This window comes from Cynocephalus volans, chromosome 14 (assembly GCF_027409185.1).
Source record: "Cynocephalus volans isolate mCynVol1 chromosome 14, mCynVol1.pri, whole genome shotgun sequence".
Lineage (NCBI taxonomy): Eukaryota > Metazoa > Chordata > Mammalia > Dermoptera > Cynocephalidae > Cynocephalus > Cynocephalus volans.
This window is the reverse complement of record NC_084473.1, coordinates 81224369-81238090: the sequence shown is the minus strand read 5'-3', so window position 1 is coordinate 81238090 and position 13722 is coordinate 81224369. Positions and strand designations below refer to the sequence as shown.

Below are 13722 nucleotides of genomic sequence, written 5' to 3'. Positions count from 1 at the left end.
GGGGGCCTTTAAGACTATCGGCAAGACTCAGTCACTGCCTTTTTTCTGCCTCAGTTTTCTTTTTCCTATAATGACATCTCTTCCAATGAACAATAGACTAAGAAATCTAAATCTACAGCCAATCCAAGAAAAGTGTGGAATTGGATCTCTTGTGATCAATCAGAAAGATTCCAAGATGAAATTAATTTAGCCATTTCTCCTGAATGGAGAAAAAAGTTGAAATAGATTCTAAAGCAGGACTATCCAATAGAAAGAACTTTTACAATTATGGACATGTTCTCTGTGTTGTCCAATATGATAGTACTTGAAATATGTTTAGTGCAACCAAGGACCTAACTTTTAAATTTTATTTAATTTAAATTTAAGTTTAAGTAGCCACATGTGGCTAGTGGCTACTGTCTTGGACAGCACAGGTTTAGAGACATTAGAATAATGAAGTGAAGGAAAGTACAGGAAAAAGTCTGGTTAAAGTTACATGGGGCTAGAAACCAACTTGCTCCAAATGGTTCTGGTAGTTGAGGTGTTGAGGTGCTATAGGCTTCTGGTCTGTAAATGGAGAGCTCCATGTCAGAAGAACTCTCTAAGTAAAGAAAAGTCTATGTAATCAGCAGGTACGGACACCTGCTTGTCATTCAGCTCTCTAAGTTTATTCCTAAAATCCCCATTATATACAGATGTGAGGAAACATTTATTACCTGGAACTCTGGTCCGGATAGACGCAACAAGTTCTTGGACAATTTCATCATTGCTTTTTCCCTTTCCACCAGAAGATGAACGTGGCTGAACCTCAAGTATGGTGTTGATTAAAGTGTTGGTCTCTTTGTACTGTTATGGTGGTAAGAGACAGAACAGTGAAGACTCAAATTCTCAAAAAATAATATTATGGCACATATAGTTTACTTATAGAAATAAGGGCAATTCTCAAAACAAGGACACCATTTTATTTTATTGTAGAACACTTAACATGAAATCTACCCTCTTAACAAATTTTTAAGTACACAATACTTTTCTGTTGACTGTAGGTACAATGTTGTACAGCAGGTCTCTGGAGCTTATTCATCTTGCTTGACTGCAGCTTTAACCCATTGAATTCCAATTTCTCCCTCTCCCCAGTCCCTAGCAACCACCATTCCACTCTTTGAGTCTATGAATATGGCTGTTTTAGATAACTTCATACAAGTGGAGTCATGTAGTATTTGTCTTTCTGTGACTGGATTAAGGAAATTTTATATTTTATGTTGAAGATAGAGTTGTAAAATGTGCTCATTGGAACTGCATAGTAAATAGTTGTTACTGTTATACTTAAAATTGTTTTGGTTAAATAATAATGTAAATGCACTTAATGCCACTTAAAGCCACTGTACATTTAACATGGTTAAAATAGGGCTGGGCCATGAATCACTTGGGAGAGTGTGGTGCTGATAACACCACGGCCATGGGTTTGGATTCCTATATAGGGATGGCTGGTTAGCTCACTTGAGAGAGCGTGGTGCTTTCAACACCAAGTCAAGGGTTAAGATCCCCTTACTGATCTTCTTTAAAAAAAATAATAAAAACATAAAATCGTTAAAATAATAAATTTTACGTCATATGTATTTTACAACAATAAAAGATGATTAAAATTTTTTAGCTAGTAATTTAAAATGTAGTTATGAAGCTGAGAAAGAAATCATGAGAACACAATTTTTGGGTATACTTTTACTTAAATAACATTTTTTTCAATTAGAAAAATATTGTGGCTTATAGAATATTTAGAAAACACAGAAAAATACAAAGAATAAATATTCATAATCCTGCTTTGCAGAGATTATTTACAGCATTTAGTTTACCTCCACTTGGACATTTTCTTCATATATGTGCATGTAGTTTACAAAATTGAGGTCATACAATATATGTAGTATTTATTCATTTTCAATATTATCAGCATTTTCTCATACCACTGAAAAATCCTCATTAACCATGTTTTAAGTGACCATGTGATATTCTGTGGTATGAATGCACCATAATTAATTTAGTTGCTTATCTACTTTTTTGACATTTCTAGTTTTTAGAGCTTATTGAACTCTGGGAATAGAATATCTGTATATGAGTTTTATTCACTATCTTTGAAAATCTTTAAGTGATAGATTATTAAAAAGAATATTTTAAAACTAGGTATTACCATATTGGTATCAGTTTATACTACCAACAATAGTGTATCAGAGGGCCTGTCTTTCTGTGTCTTTGAAAGAATTTAATATTATTGCTTAAAAAATCTTTTCCAATAGATTTAAAATAGTTTCTCATTGTTTTGTATTTCTTTGAGGATTAGCAGATTTAAGCATTTAAAAATATGTTTATTGGCTATCTGGATTACTCCTTTATAAATTATTCATTTTTTTTGTACATTTTTGATTTTTAGTGTTTTTTCTTATTGGGATAATTCTATAATAAGGAAGCTTAAATTTTATTTAAAAAATATTTCAGTTTGCCATTTATCTTTTAATTTTATTATGACTTTTTTGATATACATAGTCACATCTGGTGCCTTTCTCTAATGTGATTTATTTTTCCATTGCTTTTTATGCTTAGAAATTCGTATTTCAAGTCCAGTTAAAAACTCCGAATTTTCTAGTTTTTTCTTCTACTTAGAAACATGGTATCTTTCTCATGTATACTTGTTTGAACCTCTTAGAAATCTCCTTTATACAGATCTCACACAGTTCTTATGAGGGTAATTTTTTGATGTTTCATGTTCAGATGCCCATGTGCAGTCATGCTTCCAGAACAGGTGGTGGAATGTTCTATAGTATTTTCCAAGGCCCTCCAAATCCATCCCACTCCAATCTCTAGTCCTTGGCCTTGAAATCCCAGCCACAATACTCATCATTCACTTACCTGAGAGAGAAGCTCAGAAAATATAACCTGGGATTCTACATCTTGACTGTTAAAATTGTATTTTATATGATAGACACTGTTTGAAACATTGCTTTTGACATATTCTTGAAGTCCTAAACACACATATAAAATTATTTACTTAGTGCTATAGTTAAAAAGTTTGGTGTCCTTATTCAGTGCCAGACATTTAATATTATGACTTTTTCATTTTAGTTCTTGATTTCTTGGTTGGATGGAATGCATCTTTAAAGGTTTAGTGCAGCCAGCCTGGTATTGCTTCCTATGTAACTGAGTTAGAGATTTCTAGTGCACAGCCATTCTCAGTTCTCCTCTTCTTTGGGGCATAGTGAAGATGACACTTTCCCTAGCCCTTGCAGTTAGGCAGGTCTCATGACTATTCTGGCCAAGGAATTGTGAGCTGAAGTGATGATGGGCTACCTAGGCTGAGGCAGTGAAAAGTCTATGCATAATTCTCTAGCCTTTCTCTTCTCATGCTGCAATGAACAGAGGCCATTTGTCCTAGTTAATAAAGCTACAATTTAATAGTGCCTCTTTCAGACTCAGTTCCTGAGTGACTATGTGAAGCAGACCCCTCTGTCAATCTGCCAACATAATTGTGGATTAAGTCACTGGGATCTGAATAATTTTTTTACTGCAGTATAACCTAGTACATCCTGAGTAATATAGTAGCTTATTCACACTTTTTTTTTTTTTTTTTTTTTGCTGGTGGTGGGGTGAGCTAGATGATAACATGACCTTTTTCTTGTCATTGTTCTTAAACTTTTGCCAGAATCTGTTCAGTCATAACTTCAGTTTTTTTTTCCAACACAGCAAAAAGTGATTCAAGACTCTCTTGAATTATTGCTTCTGTTTCTTATTGCTTTGTTGAATCTCCTTGATCTATCCTCCATATCTATTATCATCTCTAATCATTTTGTATTTTTAGACATTTTAATCTCCATTCTGGAAAGCTTATTAAGTTTGTTCCCTAAATCACAGGTGTGATGATAATCTGTATATCAGTTCTGGTCTTTAAAGTTTCCAAAGCAGTTTTTAAGTTTGCTATGGTATTTTTCATTTCCTTGGAGTATTTCATTTTCATAATCTTATGGAATCTTTTGTATTTACACCTCAGCCTGTTCTCAAATTCTGGATTTCATTTGTTTAAGCTATATCTTACATACTATTCCAGGTGTCAGAACATATTACTTATTTTCTGGTTTCTCTAATAGATGATTTACAGAGGCTGAGTCTGACTCTTATTGATGGTGTTTTCTATCCCTTATCTGTCAGTAAGTTTTTCCCCCCCTATTTACCCAGGCTTTGTTGTTTTTTTCTTTCCATTTATTCAGGCTCTAATGAGAAGAGAGATAATAGATCTGTTTGCCCACAGACAGCGTATGCAGATGGCCCTTGACACGTGCTTATTATCCTCTTGGGAGGCACATTTCTTCCTTGCATCTCCAGCTGATGAACACAGGTCAAGGTCCAAATTTCTTTACTAGTTTCTAATAAGCATCTGTGTTAGTATAGCTTGCTGGGCCGAGGAATGAATACTTTATATCCTTTGTGCTAAAACTGTTGGTTGCAAGAGTCAGAATTATTTAATCTCAACCAACTAAAGCAAAGAAGAGGAATCCGTTTGCTCACGTAACTGGGAAGGAGAGAACACAGTTGTGTGGGTCTCAGGTGAGATGTGGTGGAATATGCCACACCAAAATAAGCCACTTTGACATAAGGATTACTTTTTGCTAAAGGCAACTTGAAAAACAGCAGATGCAAGAAGGACATTCTAATCTCTCCCTTTTTCCTGAAAACAGGAGATAACATTTCCTATGTGAAAGATGCCTTCCCTGTACCAGGAGAAGAGAAACATTCTTTGGTGGGAGTCATAGCCAAGAGAATTCTCTACAAGCAGACCTTGTGAAAATCATTCTTATCTGCCTTTAGCCTCCCCACACAGTTGTTACTTTTTCATAATTTCCTCTCTTTGTTCAACCTAATACAAAAGCATGTACGTTTTCACTTCTTTGGGTTTTCATTTCATTATGAGGGCTCCCATGCCATGTAAAACTCATATATTAAATTTATATGCTTTTCTCCTGTTAATCTATCTTATGTCAATTTAACTCTGTGGGCCAGCTGGGACCCTAAGAAGATACAGATGGAACTTTGCCCTCCCTACACAGGCACGAATGGATCTAACGCTCTTTTTCCTGCGCATGCTTGACTGTCTCTCTCTACTCTGCCCTCATTCTTTCTTGTGGCAGATGAGCTTCTTCCATTGCAGAGGGGAGGGTGAGGGTCAAGGCCACAGGTAGCTGCAGACATACAGGTTCCCAGTCAGTGATTCCAGAGCCAAGTGAGAGCTCTCCCTCACTCCAGTGTGTGCGTGCGTGCGTGTGTGTGTGTGTGTGTGTGTGTGTGTGTGCTATCTCAGATAAGGACTCTTATTCACCTGCATGGGTCATGTAAGTATTCCTTGGACCGATTACTCTGACGAAGGGCGGGAGTGCTGTCGCTGGCCAGGACTGAGCCACATGTCCACCTCTGCGGAGGTGGGGGGTGGTTGGAAGTCTTATCAGAATTTCAGGGAATCGGGCAGGAGCAGTTGCCCCGAAAGAAAGATGTGGGAGTGGGGCATGGATTAATCTAGAAAAATGGAGAAAGAGAGGCTGGACAGAAACATACCAGGGGGCTGCTGACATACCTGCTGTCTCAGTTATTCTGAATTAACGAAAAACACAAAGAGCTACACTCCAGGTACATGCTGCCAAGAACTTTGCCCCTACCCACAATGTTGTCCTTCTAACAGGACACAGTGAGCGCTATCGTAGCCATGCCCCCTTTCCTTCTCTCACCCGCCCCCTCCTTTCCTCACCCCACCTCTCTGGAACAGAAAGGAGTAAGTGTTAACGGTTGGTTTGGCCACCATTCTTTCCTCCTGAAAGTAGAATAAGGAAAAGCAAGATGCATTATTCCAACCCCTTGTTGAATGGCAAAACTATCTTAAAGACAGAGAACATGAAATAAGGTGTCAGAGCATTGACCTCTTGCTGCTCTTTCTGGAGGGTCTGCTGTTGTTTTGCATGGGTTCCTTGATATCTAGGCAGACTTCATCCTCAAACAGTGATGGGGCAAAATTTAAGTTGAACAGAAAGATGATTCCCTCAGCCTTATGAGGTCAAATCTAGGTCCCAGGCTTCAGAGTTTTGAAGAGCCCCAGGGATAAACCTCAATTCATGGCTTTGGTTCACCCACAGATTCCTGTCCATGGCAGATGATGAAACTGGAAGGGTAGGCAGGGCCCAGGTCATGGGGGAGCCTCGAGTGCCATCCTGAGGAGCTTGGACTTCCCTTAGGTAATGGTTTTACACAGAGGGGAAAATAATCCAGTTTTCTCTTTGGACCTATTGCTGTGGTCTGGTACCATGACCACTCTTTTAATAAACACTGTTTTAATTTACCTTCTTTGGACATTTGTTACTTACTTTTATACTCTAATCGTCCATAAATCTTTGTGTAATATGAGACAAATGTGCCCAGCACAAAGGGAGAAGAGCAAAAGAGAAAGGATTATATCATCGTCCAAATCCCCATGTTATGGTGGGCTATGAACAGGTAGATTATAGACTAGGTATGGAGGGGTTTGGCCAGTGCAGGAACAATGCATGATGATTTTAGGATTCTGTGAAGGATCCAGAGGGAACAGGCTAAACTGGAACCAAATGCTGTAGTCAAGGTGAAACAATTCTTTTATTTGTTTTTTTAAGAATATTGTAACTCACAGAGCTAGTGAGGTGATTACTGATGAGTTTATATATACAACATAAATATGTATTTTAAGTTGAAAGTCCACATACCTGAAAAACTAGGTTGGCATTTTCATGCATTCCAAAAATTTCTGGGTCATCTATCAAAGGCAGATTTTCAATGTAGTCCCTAAACTCTTGTAGGCTGTCAGCCATGGGTGCAAAATAGATGCCTGTTATTATAAACACAGAGATAAATATGTTTCAGAAAGACTGGCTTTGTACTGCCAAGGTTGGTCCTTCTCTGCCTGGTTTAGATGGTGGCTGCAATCAGCTGCCCCACATAGAAAAGGGGATTGTTTTTCCTAAGCTTAACTGCTTTCATTGCTGTGTCTGGGTTTGTTACCTTTTCTTGAGGCCTTGAGCACCTGATTTGTGTCCTAATCTTTTAGAATGTCTCCTCCAGAACATTTCAAAATTCTAAGAATCCAGGGATATGCTGCCAAAAGGTGTGCCTCATTAAGGGCTCCAAATTTATGCTCGTGTCAGAGACTGCTTTCACATTTGTTTGATAAGCAATTGCAACCCTCTCCAATTCCCCAAACCAAAAGCTACATTTGCAAAACACTGAAATCTAGGGTCACTCAATTTTCCATAGAGATTATAGGATATGCAGTTGAATCTTGTTAGCTCTGGGGGTCAGTCTCTTACTACTCAGTGCTAGGAGCTTTTATGAACTCTCTCTGTACTAATCAGATTGTTCCCTTCAAGGGGATCGACTCTCAGGACCATTAATCTACCTGCTCTCTGACCCATAATGAGCTATCACAAATTCACAGACCTGTTTTTTACTTAACTTGCTGTAATGGAAGATTTTTAAAAAATTACATTCAAGATATTCTGGAATATAACTTTGAAAACACATTTAGACACAATGCAATCAACTTTAATACAGAAGCAATTCACTATGGTTGCTGCATAATATGTATCTTTGTGCTCTTATTATCATACCAGCTTTGAAGGTGGTCAAGCATGGGGTGGGGTGGGTTGTGAAGACTGGACACAGACAGTCCCTGGGTGGATAACTGAAAGACGTTATTAACGACTTGGGAAAGGTCTTTTCCATAACACTGAAAAGTCATTCACCTGATTCAGAATATTTGTAATCATCTTCTAATGTTTCAGGAGAAAAAAATCTTTTCAAGACAGTACGAAGGCATCTTTGATCCCAGGTGTCTGTAACTCTACCGCCATATGTAATTTCACCTGAAAAAGAATTTGCATTTTAAAATATATTACTTTTTTTTTTACTGATAAGCATACCCAAATTCTCATAGGCTTATCTATATGCACATTTATTTGGTACTGAAAATGGAAAGAGCATATCAGAACTCACTTCCACTACTCCGAAAAAGAGAATAAAAGTTAATTTTTAAGAAGCAGAAAAAAAAAATCTAGTATACATATGTACCCTACCCTAATTATTTTGCTTTTTCCAAATAACAGAAACTAAAGCCACTGAGCTCTATCTACATATTTCTTCATTCTTGTGCCTTTGCTTCAAAATATGGATTTTGAGTCTTATCCCACCATTGCCTGCAGCATTCTAAAATATACACACTTGCCATGGAACAGTGCTTCTTCTTGGGGCCAGTGAGTAAAATGGAACCAAACATTTGTGAAAGAGTCACCTTGGCTCACAGAAATTATGTTATGGAGAATTAAAAATTATTGGTATCCTGTCTTTCCACAGAGAAGCTACTTTCAATTTGCTCCATTGCTTTTGCAAAATTATAAGTAGGAAATAACTGCACTGGAATGATATCCATTGTTGATATAATTCCTTGGGAAAAATCTAGATCCATTGCTACAATTCACCATTCATCACTGTAGTGTTCCTGGAAGGATTTCATCTATGAAGAACTGATATTGTCAACTTCTGATCCATTCTTGTCTCCACTTTTCTATTACGTCAGAAAGAAATTTTTTCCCCTTCTCTTTCAAGCTGAGATGGTTGGTTGAGAGAAAGCTATTTCAGTCTTTGGAATCTCAATAATTTATTTCTTCCAAGATAGCAATGTCCTTACTGCTACGCTTCTTCTCCTGTTGGAGCACCTCTTGTCAGTTTTATTGGGTCAGCCAGTCCAGGGAGAGGGCAGGAGAAGTACATACCCAGGCTGATGGTCGAGTAGCTGAGTCCCTGTATTAGCAGTTCTAAGAAGGAAGGAAGAGATGCTCTGTACCTTCTTGGGAATATTCTTCAGCCCTGCCCTGGGAAGTCTTGGAACACAAAGTTGGGTTAAATCTCTGTAATGGGTCCATCTAGTCTGGACCCACCAGAAGCTCCTAATTTGAAGCTCCTCTTGGGTCCTTGGAGCTGGATGGGAATGTAAAACTCAAGTTTCTCCAACCGCATGATGGTGTCCAGGAAAGGAGACTGTTCTGAAGTGTGTTATTCTAAAACGTTTCATACTAAAATATCTGCATTTTGAGAAGCAGCGCAGATATGTTTTCCTTACAAGTCAACAGACTTTGTACTTCTCTGTTCAGATTTGGTTTTATCCCTTTTCTTGGATCAAACTGAGCAAATGGTTATTTTTCTTTTTGAGTTGTGAGAGTTCTCTATATGCCTTGAATAAGTCCTATGTCAGCTATATGATTTGCAAATATTTTCTCTGTCTTTGTTTTTCCTTTTCACTTTCTTGATGGTGTTTGTTGAAGTGTAAAAGTTTTAAGTATTGATGAAGTCCAATTTATTACTTTTTCTTTTTTGCTCGTACTTTGTGTGCTATATCTGAGAAGTCACAGCCTAATCCAAAGTCATGAAGATTTACTTCAAAGCTTTCTTCTAAGAGATTTATATTTTTATCTCTTACTAATAGGTTTATCATTTTGAATTAATTTTTATGTATGGTGTGAAACAAGAGTCCAAATTCATCCTCTTGCAGATGGATATCCAATTGTCCCAACAACATTTGTTGAAAAGACTATACTATCCTCCCTCCACTGAATTTTTCTGGCACCTTCGTTGAAAATCAATTGGTCACATATATGAAGGTTTACTTCTGGATTTGCAATTCTGTTCCATTGATTTATATGTCTATTCTTATGCCAGTATCACACTGTCTTGATTATTGTAGCTTTGTAATAAGTTTTGAAATTGGGAAATGTGATTCTTTTGACTTTATTCTTTTTTTTCAAGATTGTTTTTGCTATTTCAGGCCCTTTGCATTTCCATATAAATTTTATGATCAGCTTGTCAATTTCTGCTTCAATGCCAGCTGAAATTTTGTTAGGGATTGCATTAAATCTATAGATCAGTCTGGAGTATTGCTATTCAAAAATACTGCCTCTTGATCCATGAGAATGAATGTCTCTTCATTTATTTAGGTGATCTTAAGTTTTTTAAAGTAATGCTTTGTAGTTCTCAGTGCACAAGTCTGCAATTATTTGGCTAAATTTATTCCTAAGTACTTTATTCTTTTTGGCGTTACTGTGAATGAAATTAAAAAAAATATTTTTAGATTGTTCCTTGCTAGTGTATAGAAATGCTGTTGATTTTCGTATATTGATTTTGTATCCCACGACCTTGATGAACTTGTTTATTATTCCTAGCTTTTTTTTTTGGAGGGGGGGGTTCCTTAGGATTTTCTACATACATGACCATGCCATCTGTGAATAAACACAGGTTTTCTTCTACTCTAATCTGATGTCTTTTGTTTCTTTTCCTTGTCTAATTTCCTGGCTAGAACTTTCAGCACAACGTCGAATAGAAGTAGCAAGAGCAGATGCATCTTTGTCTTGTCCCTTCCTATCTTTTTAAAATCACAATTACTTCCCTAACAGTAGAGATTGAAGTAAGCTGAAAGATGAAGGGTTCTAGCAGTGGGAGAAGGAAGAAAAAAGGGGGAACAGGAAATTTCAGGGTAGGTAGAGTGTACCAGAGAACATTTCTGCCTACATCACCACTTTGCTAAGTCATCCTGGCCCCACTGGGGTGGCTGGGGCAGGCGTACAAAGTAGCCTCCTAGATGTGAGGCCCTCCCCTCTTGGTCCACCCTGGGAACTAGTCCTAATCTATTTTCACTGTTGTTTTGCTGCCCTTGTCTCAAACATTTTAAGGTTTCATTTTGCCTTTCAAGGCTCTAGATCACTTGAGACCCCTCTGTCTGCTCTGCATTTCCTATACTCACCAATAAAAACCATATACCACCTTTCTGCCCCTTTTTTGAGCTTTCTCGTTCCCCCACTTCCCAGTGCAAATATCCTCTCCCTCGTTACTTGAGCCCACATGGTCCAAATTGGATCTAATTTCGCAACAAGATCCCTATCTAGCTACAGTTAATATTCACCAAAAATTTAATTCCTGAAAGATTTTTCCTTTTTCACAAGTATACCTGAATGAACAGGTCTCTACCAGTCAATCAATGTTCAGATTCTTTTGAATTTAAGACCATAGACTCTGGAGGCTATACTGCCTGGGTTCAAATCTTGGCTTCACCATTTGTAAACTGTGTGCCTTAGTTTTCTCATGTGTAAAGTGGGGGATAAAAATAGTCCCCACCTTCTAGTGTTGTTGTGAGGGTTAAATCTGCTAATTCATGGGAAGTGCTTGAAGTAGTGCCTGGTGTGTAGCAAGAGCTATATTAGGTTTCTCCTATTATTATTATTTGGGAAAATATCTACCCCATTTTCCATGTGTAAACATTCTCAAGATGTCCTTATTATATGTTCCTATCACAGATGTCTTGTCTTTACGAAGGGAACATCAGAAATCATCACCACCGTTAAACACTGGGGGAGGATACCACCTTTGTATGAGCCAGGTGGGTGTAACCCAACAACTTTGTGGTACACAGTTGGATGCCCTGACCATGTGGGCATACTGACCAGTAATGTAAATTAGTGCATCCCAGGGAATCCTTCCTTCTTGACAGTAAAGGTTGAGGTTCAATAAAGCACATTCCCTGTCACTGTCGTTAAATTCATAGCAGATATTCCAACCAAGGGGACCAAACTTCTTTCTCTCCTAGAATGGAAAATAAAAACAGTCTGAAATAAAATTTTATAAAATCAATTTTGTGTAAAATATTGAAAATTAAAAGTTTCCATTGAAGTTGGGCATCCCTATACTGCAAAATCAGTTAAATCATGCAGTTCAACTTCACCTAGGCTTTCGCCAAACAGGGGAAGCACCTCTTCCTCCAATACTGGCTCCTCACCATATTTCCAAGGAAAATTTGCTATTACTAGAGATTTGATAGACCTGTCAAAAGAACGTTTGTTCTTCAGGGTAGAATAGAATATTTTCCCATGATTATATACTGACTGCTCTATAGGGTGATCTTTCCAAACTGGTACAGTTTCATGACATTCCATGGTGAAATTTCCTCCCTCTTTGTTACCTCTCTATCCTACCTTAATTTCTTAATTCTAAACAATGATCATGCCAAAGAATTGGTCCCAAGTTCCCTCTCTTGATCTCAGAATTTTTCTAAATCTTAAAAGTATTTCTTTATTTCAGCTGCTTTTGTTAGTGAAACAAAGGCCTCACACCCAGAGCCCTGATACCAACCTTTCAGACCTCCCTTAGGACATTTAAACCTATTTATTTCATATCTTGCATCTTTAATCTTTGTTTTTTCTTTATTGATACTTTCTCTATACACCACACACATTTGAAAACCAGGAAGTCAGTCTAATTAAGATGCCACCTACAGATATGTAGCCAGAGAGTCAGAATTTAAGCAGGTGGTCACAGGATGGATACCAGACCAAGCAGTGAGGTTTGAACAGAGGGAAGGGTACAGTGGTGCTGAGTTGAAGGTCACCTTTCAGGGGACTTTGGGCCCCAGGCATAGGTGGGGAGGAAGCGGTTAAGGGTGGGGAGTCCCCTCAAAGGAACAGGTGAGAGTGAAACAATTACAAGTAAAATAAGGAGGACTTGGTGACTGAGAAAATACATATGCGTGAAAAGCAAGGATAAAAATAATCCTGAAATTCTGATGGTAAGTGATTGAGAAAATGGGACCAACAATTTCAAATGTAGTCTCTGAAGGGGAAGCAGCTTTTGGGTGTGAGGCAGAGCTGAGAAGATCTGTTTTGTGCTTGTTGAATTAGACCTTCTGCATTCATCCAGGTGATGGTGTTCTGTAGCAGATCAGAATAGAGGTAGGAGCCCAAGGTGTGAAATACTGAGGTAAGGGGAGTATACAGATTAAAGGCTGAGTTAAGACAACTTGGGTTCAGACACAGAATGGGGCCCTCTGTGTTTCACAATGCCATTTGCAAGCTTTCACTTAATTTTTACTTTTTATGTATTTATTTACAACATAATACACTTCTTGGTTGCTATTAAAAAGCAGAATTGAGGGCCGGCTCTGTGGCTCACTCGGGAGAGTGTGGCACTGGGAGTGCTGAGGCCCCAGGTTCGGATCCTATATAGGGATGGCCAGTGCGCTCACTGGCTGAGTGTGGTGCGGACCACATCGAGCCGCGGGTTACGATCCCCTTACTGGTCAGGAAAAAAAAAAAAAAAAAAAAAAAGCAGAATTGAGTGTACCTGAATAATTGCGTGGAAGAAACAAATGCCAAATATTATTTGTCTCCATTTTCTTCCAAGTATATTTTCTTCAAAAAACGAAGGTGTCATTTCAGTAAATGCTCGTCTGATATTTGCACGTAAACCTTTCGGAGGCTCGTTGGTTACCTGGATTTAGATAGAACATATACTGCAGAGAAGGTGATTTTATAGATTTGTGTTAGTTCTGAATAACACACATAGATTGAACATAGAGAGGATGTAGATAACTGATTCCCATGGGGATGTTTCTGGCATGTTCGAGCCTGTTTTGTGTCTCACTCAGCCAAGTCCAGGGAGAATAGGGCCTGGCAGGGTCCTCAGACCTACAGTGGTTGAACCACCTGCACAAGAACCTCAGACACTTCCATTTCGTGTCCATTTTTCTAAATATGGGCCGGAAAGCATGCTCAGGCTTCCTCCATAGGATTTTGCGATCATTCCTTTGTACCATGATGTCCCACGACATGAGGCAGGGAGGGAAGAAGCACCTCTTGGTCCTCATATGCAGAG

The 13722-nt window shown here is 38.2% G+C and overlaps 1 protein-coding gene across 1 annotated transcript in view; it reads right to left on the bottom strand.

The window, feature by feature from the left end:
* The window catches only part of DNAH6 (dynein axonemal heavy chain 6), a 305977-nt gene that overhangs the window by 23671 nt on the left and 268584 nt on the right, over positions 1–13722 (bottom strand). The window contains exons 66-70 of the mRNA XM_063078669.1: positions 13192–13338; positions 11520–11658; positions 7776–7895; positions 6741–6862; positions 696–825 (exon numbers count right to left, since the gene is read on the bottom strand). Coding sequence (XP_062934739.1) covers positions 696–825; positions 6741–6862; positions 7776–7895; positions 11520–11658; positions 13192–13338 — 658 coding nt within the window. The remainder of the gene's footprint in view (positions 1–695; positions 826–6740; positions 6863–7775; positions 7896–11519; positions 11659–13191; positions 13339–13722) is intronic.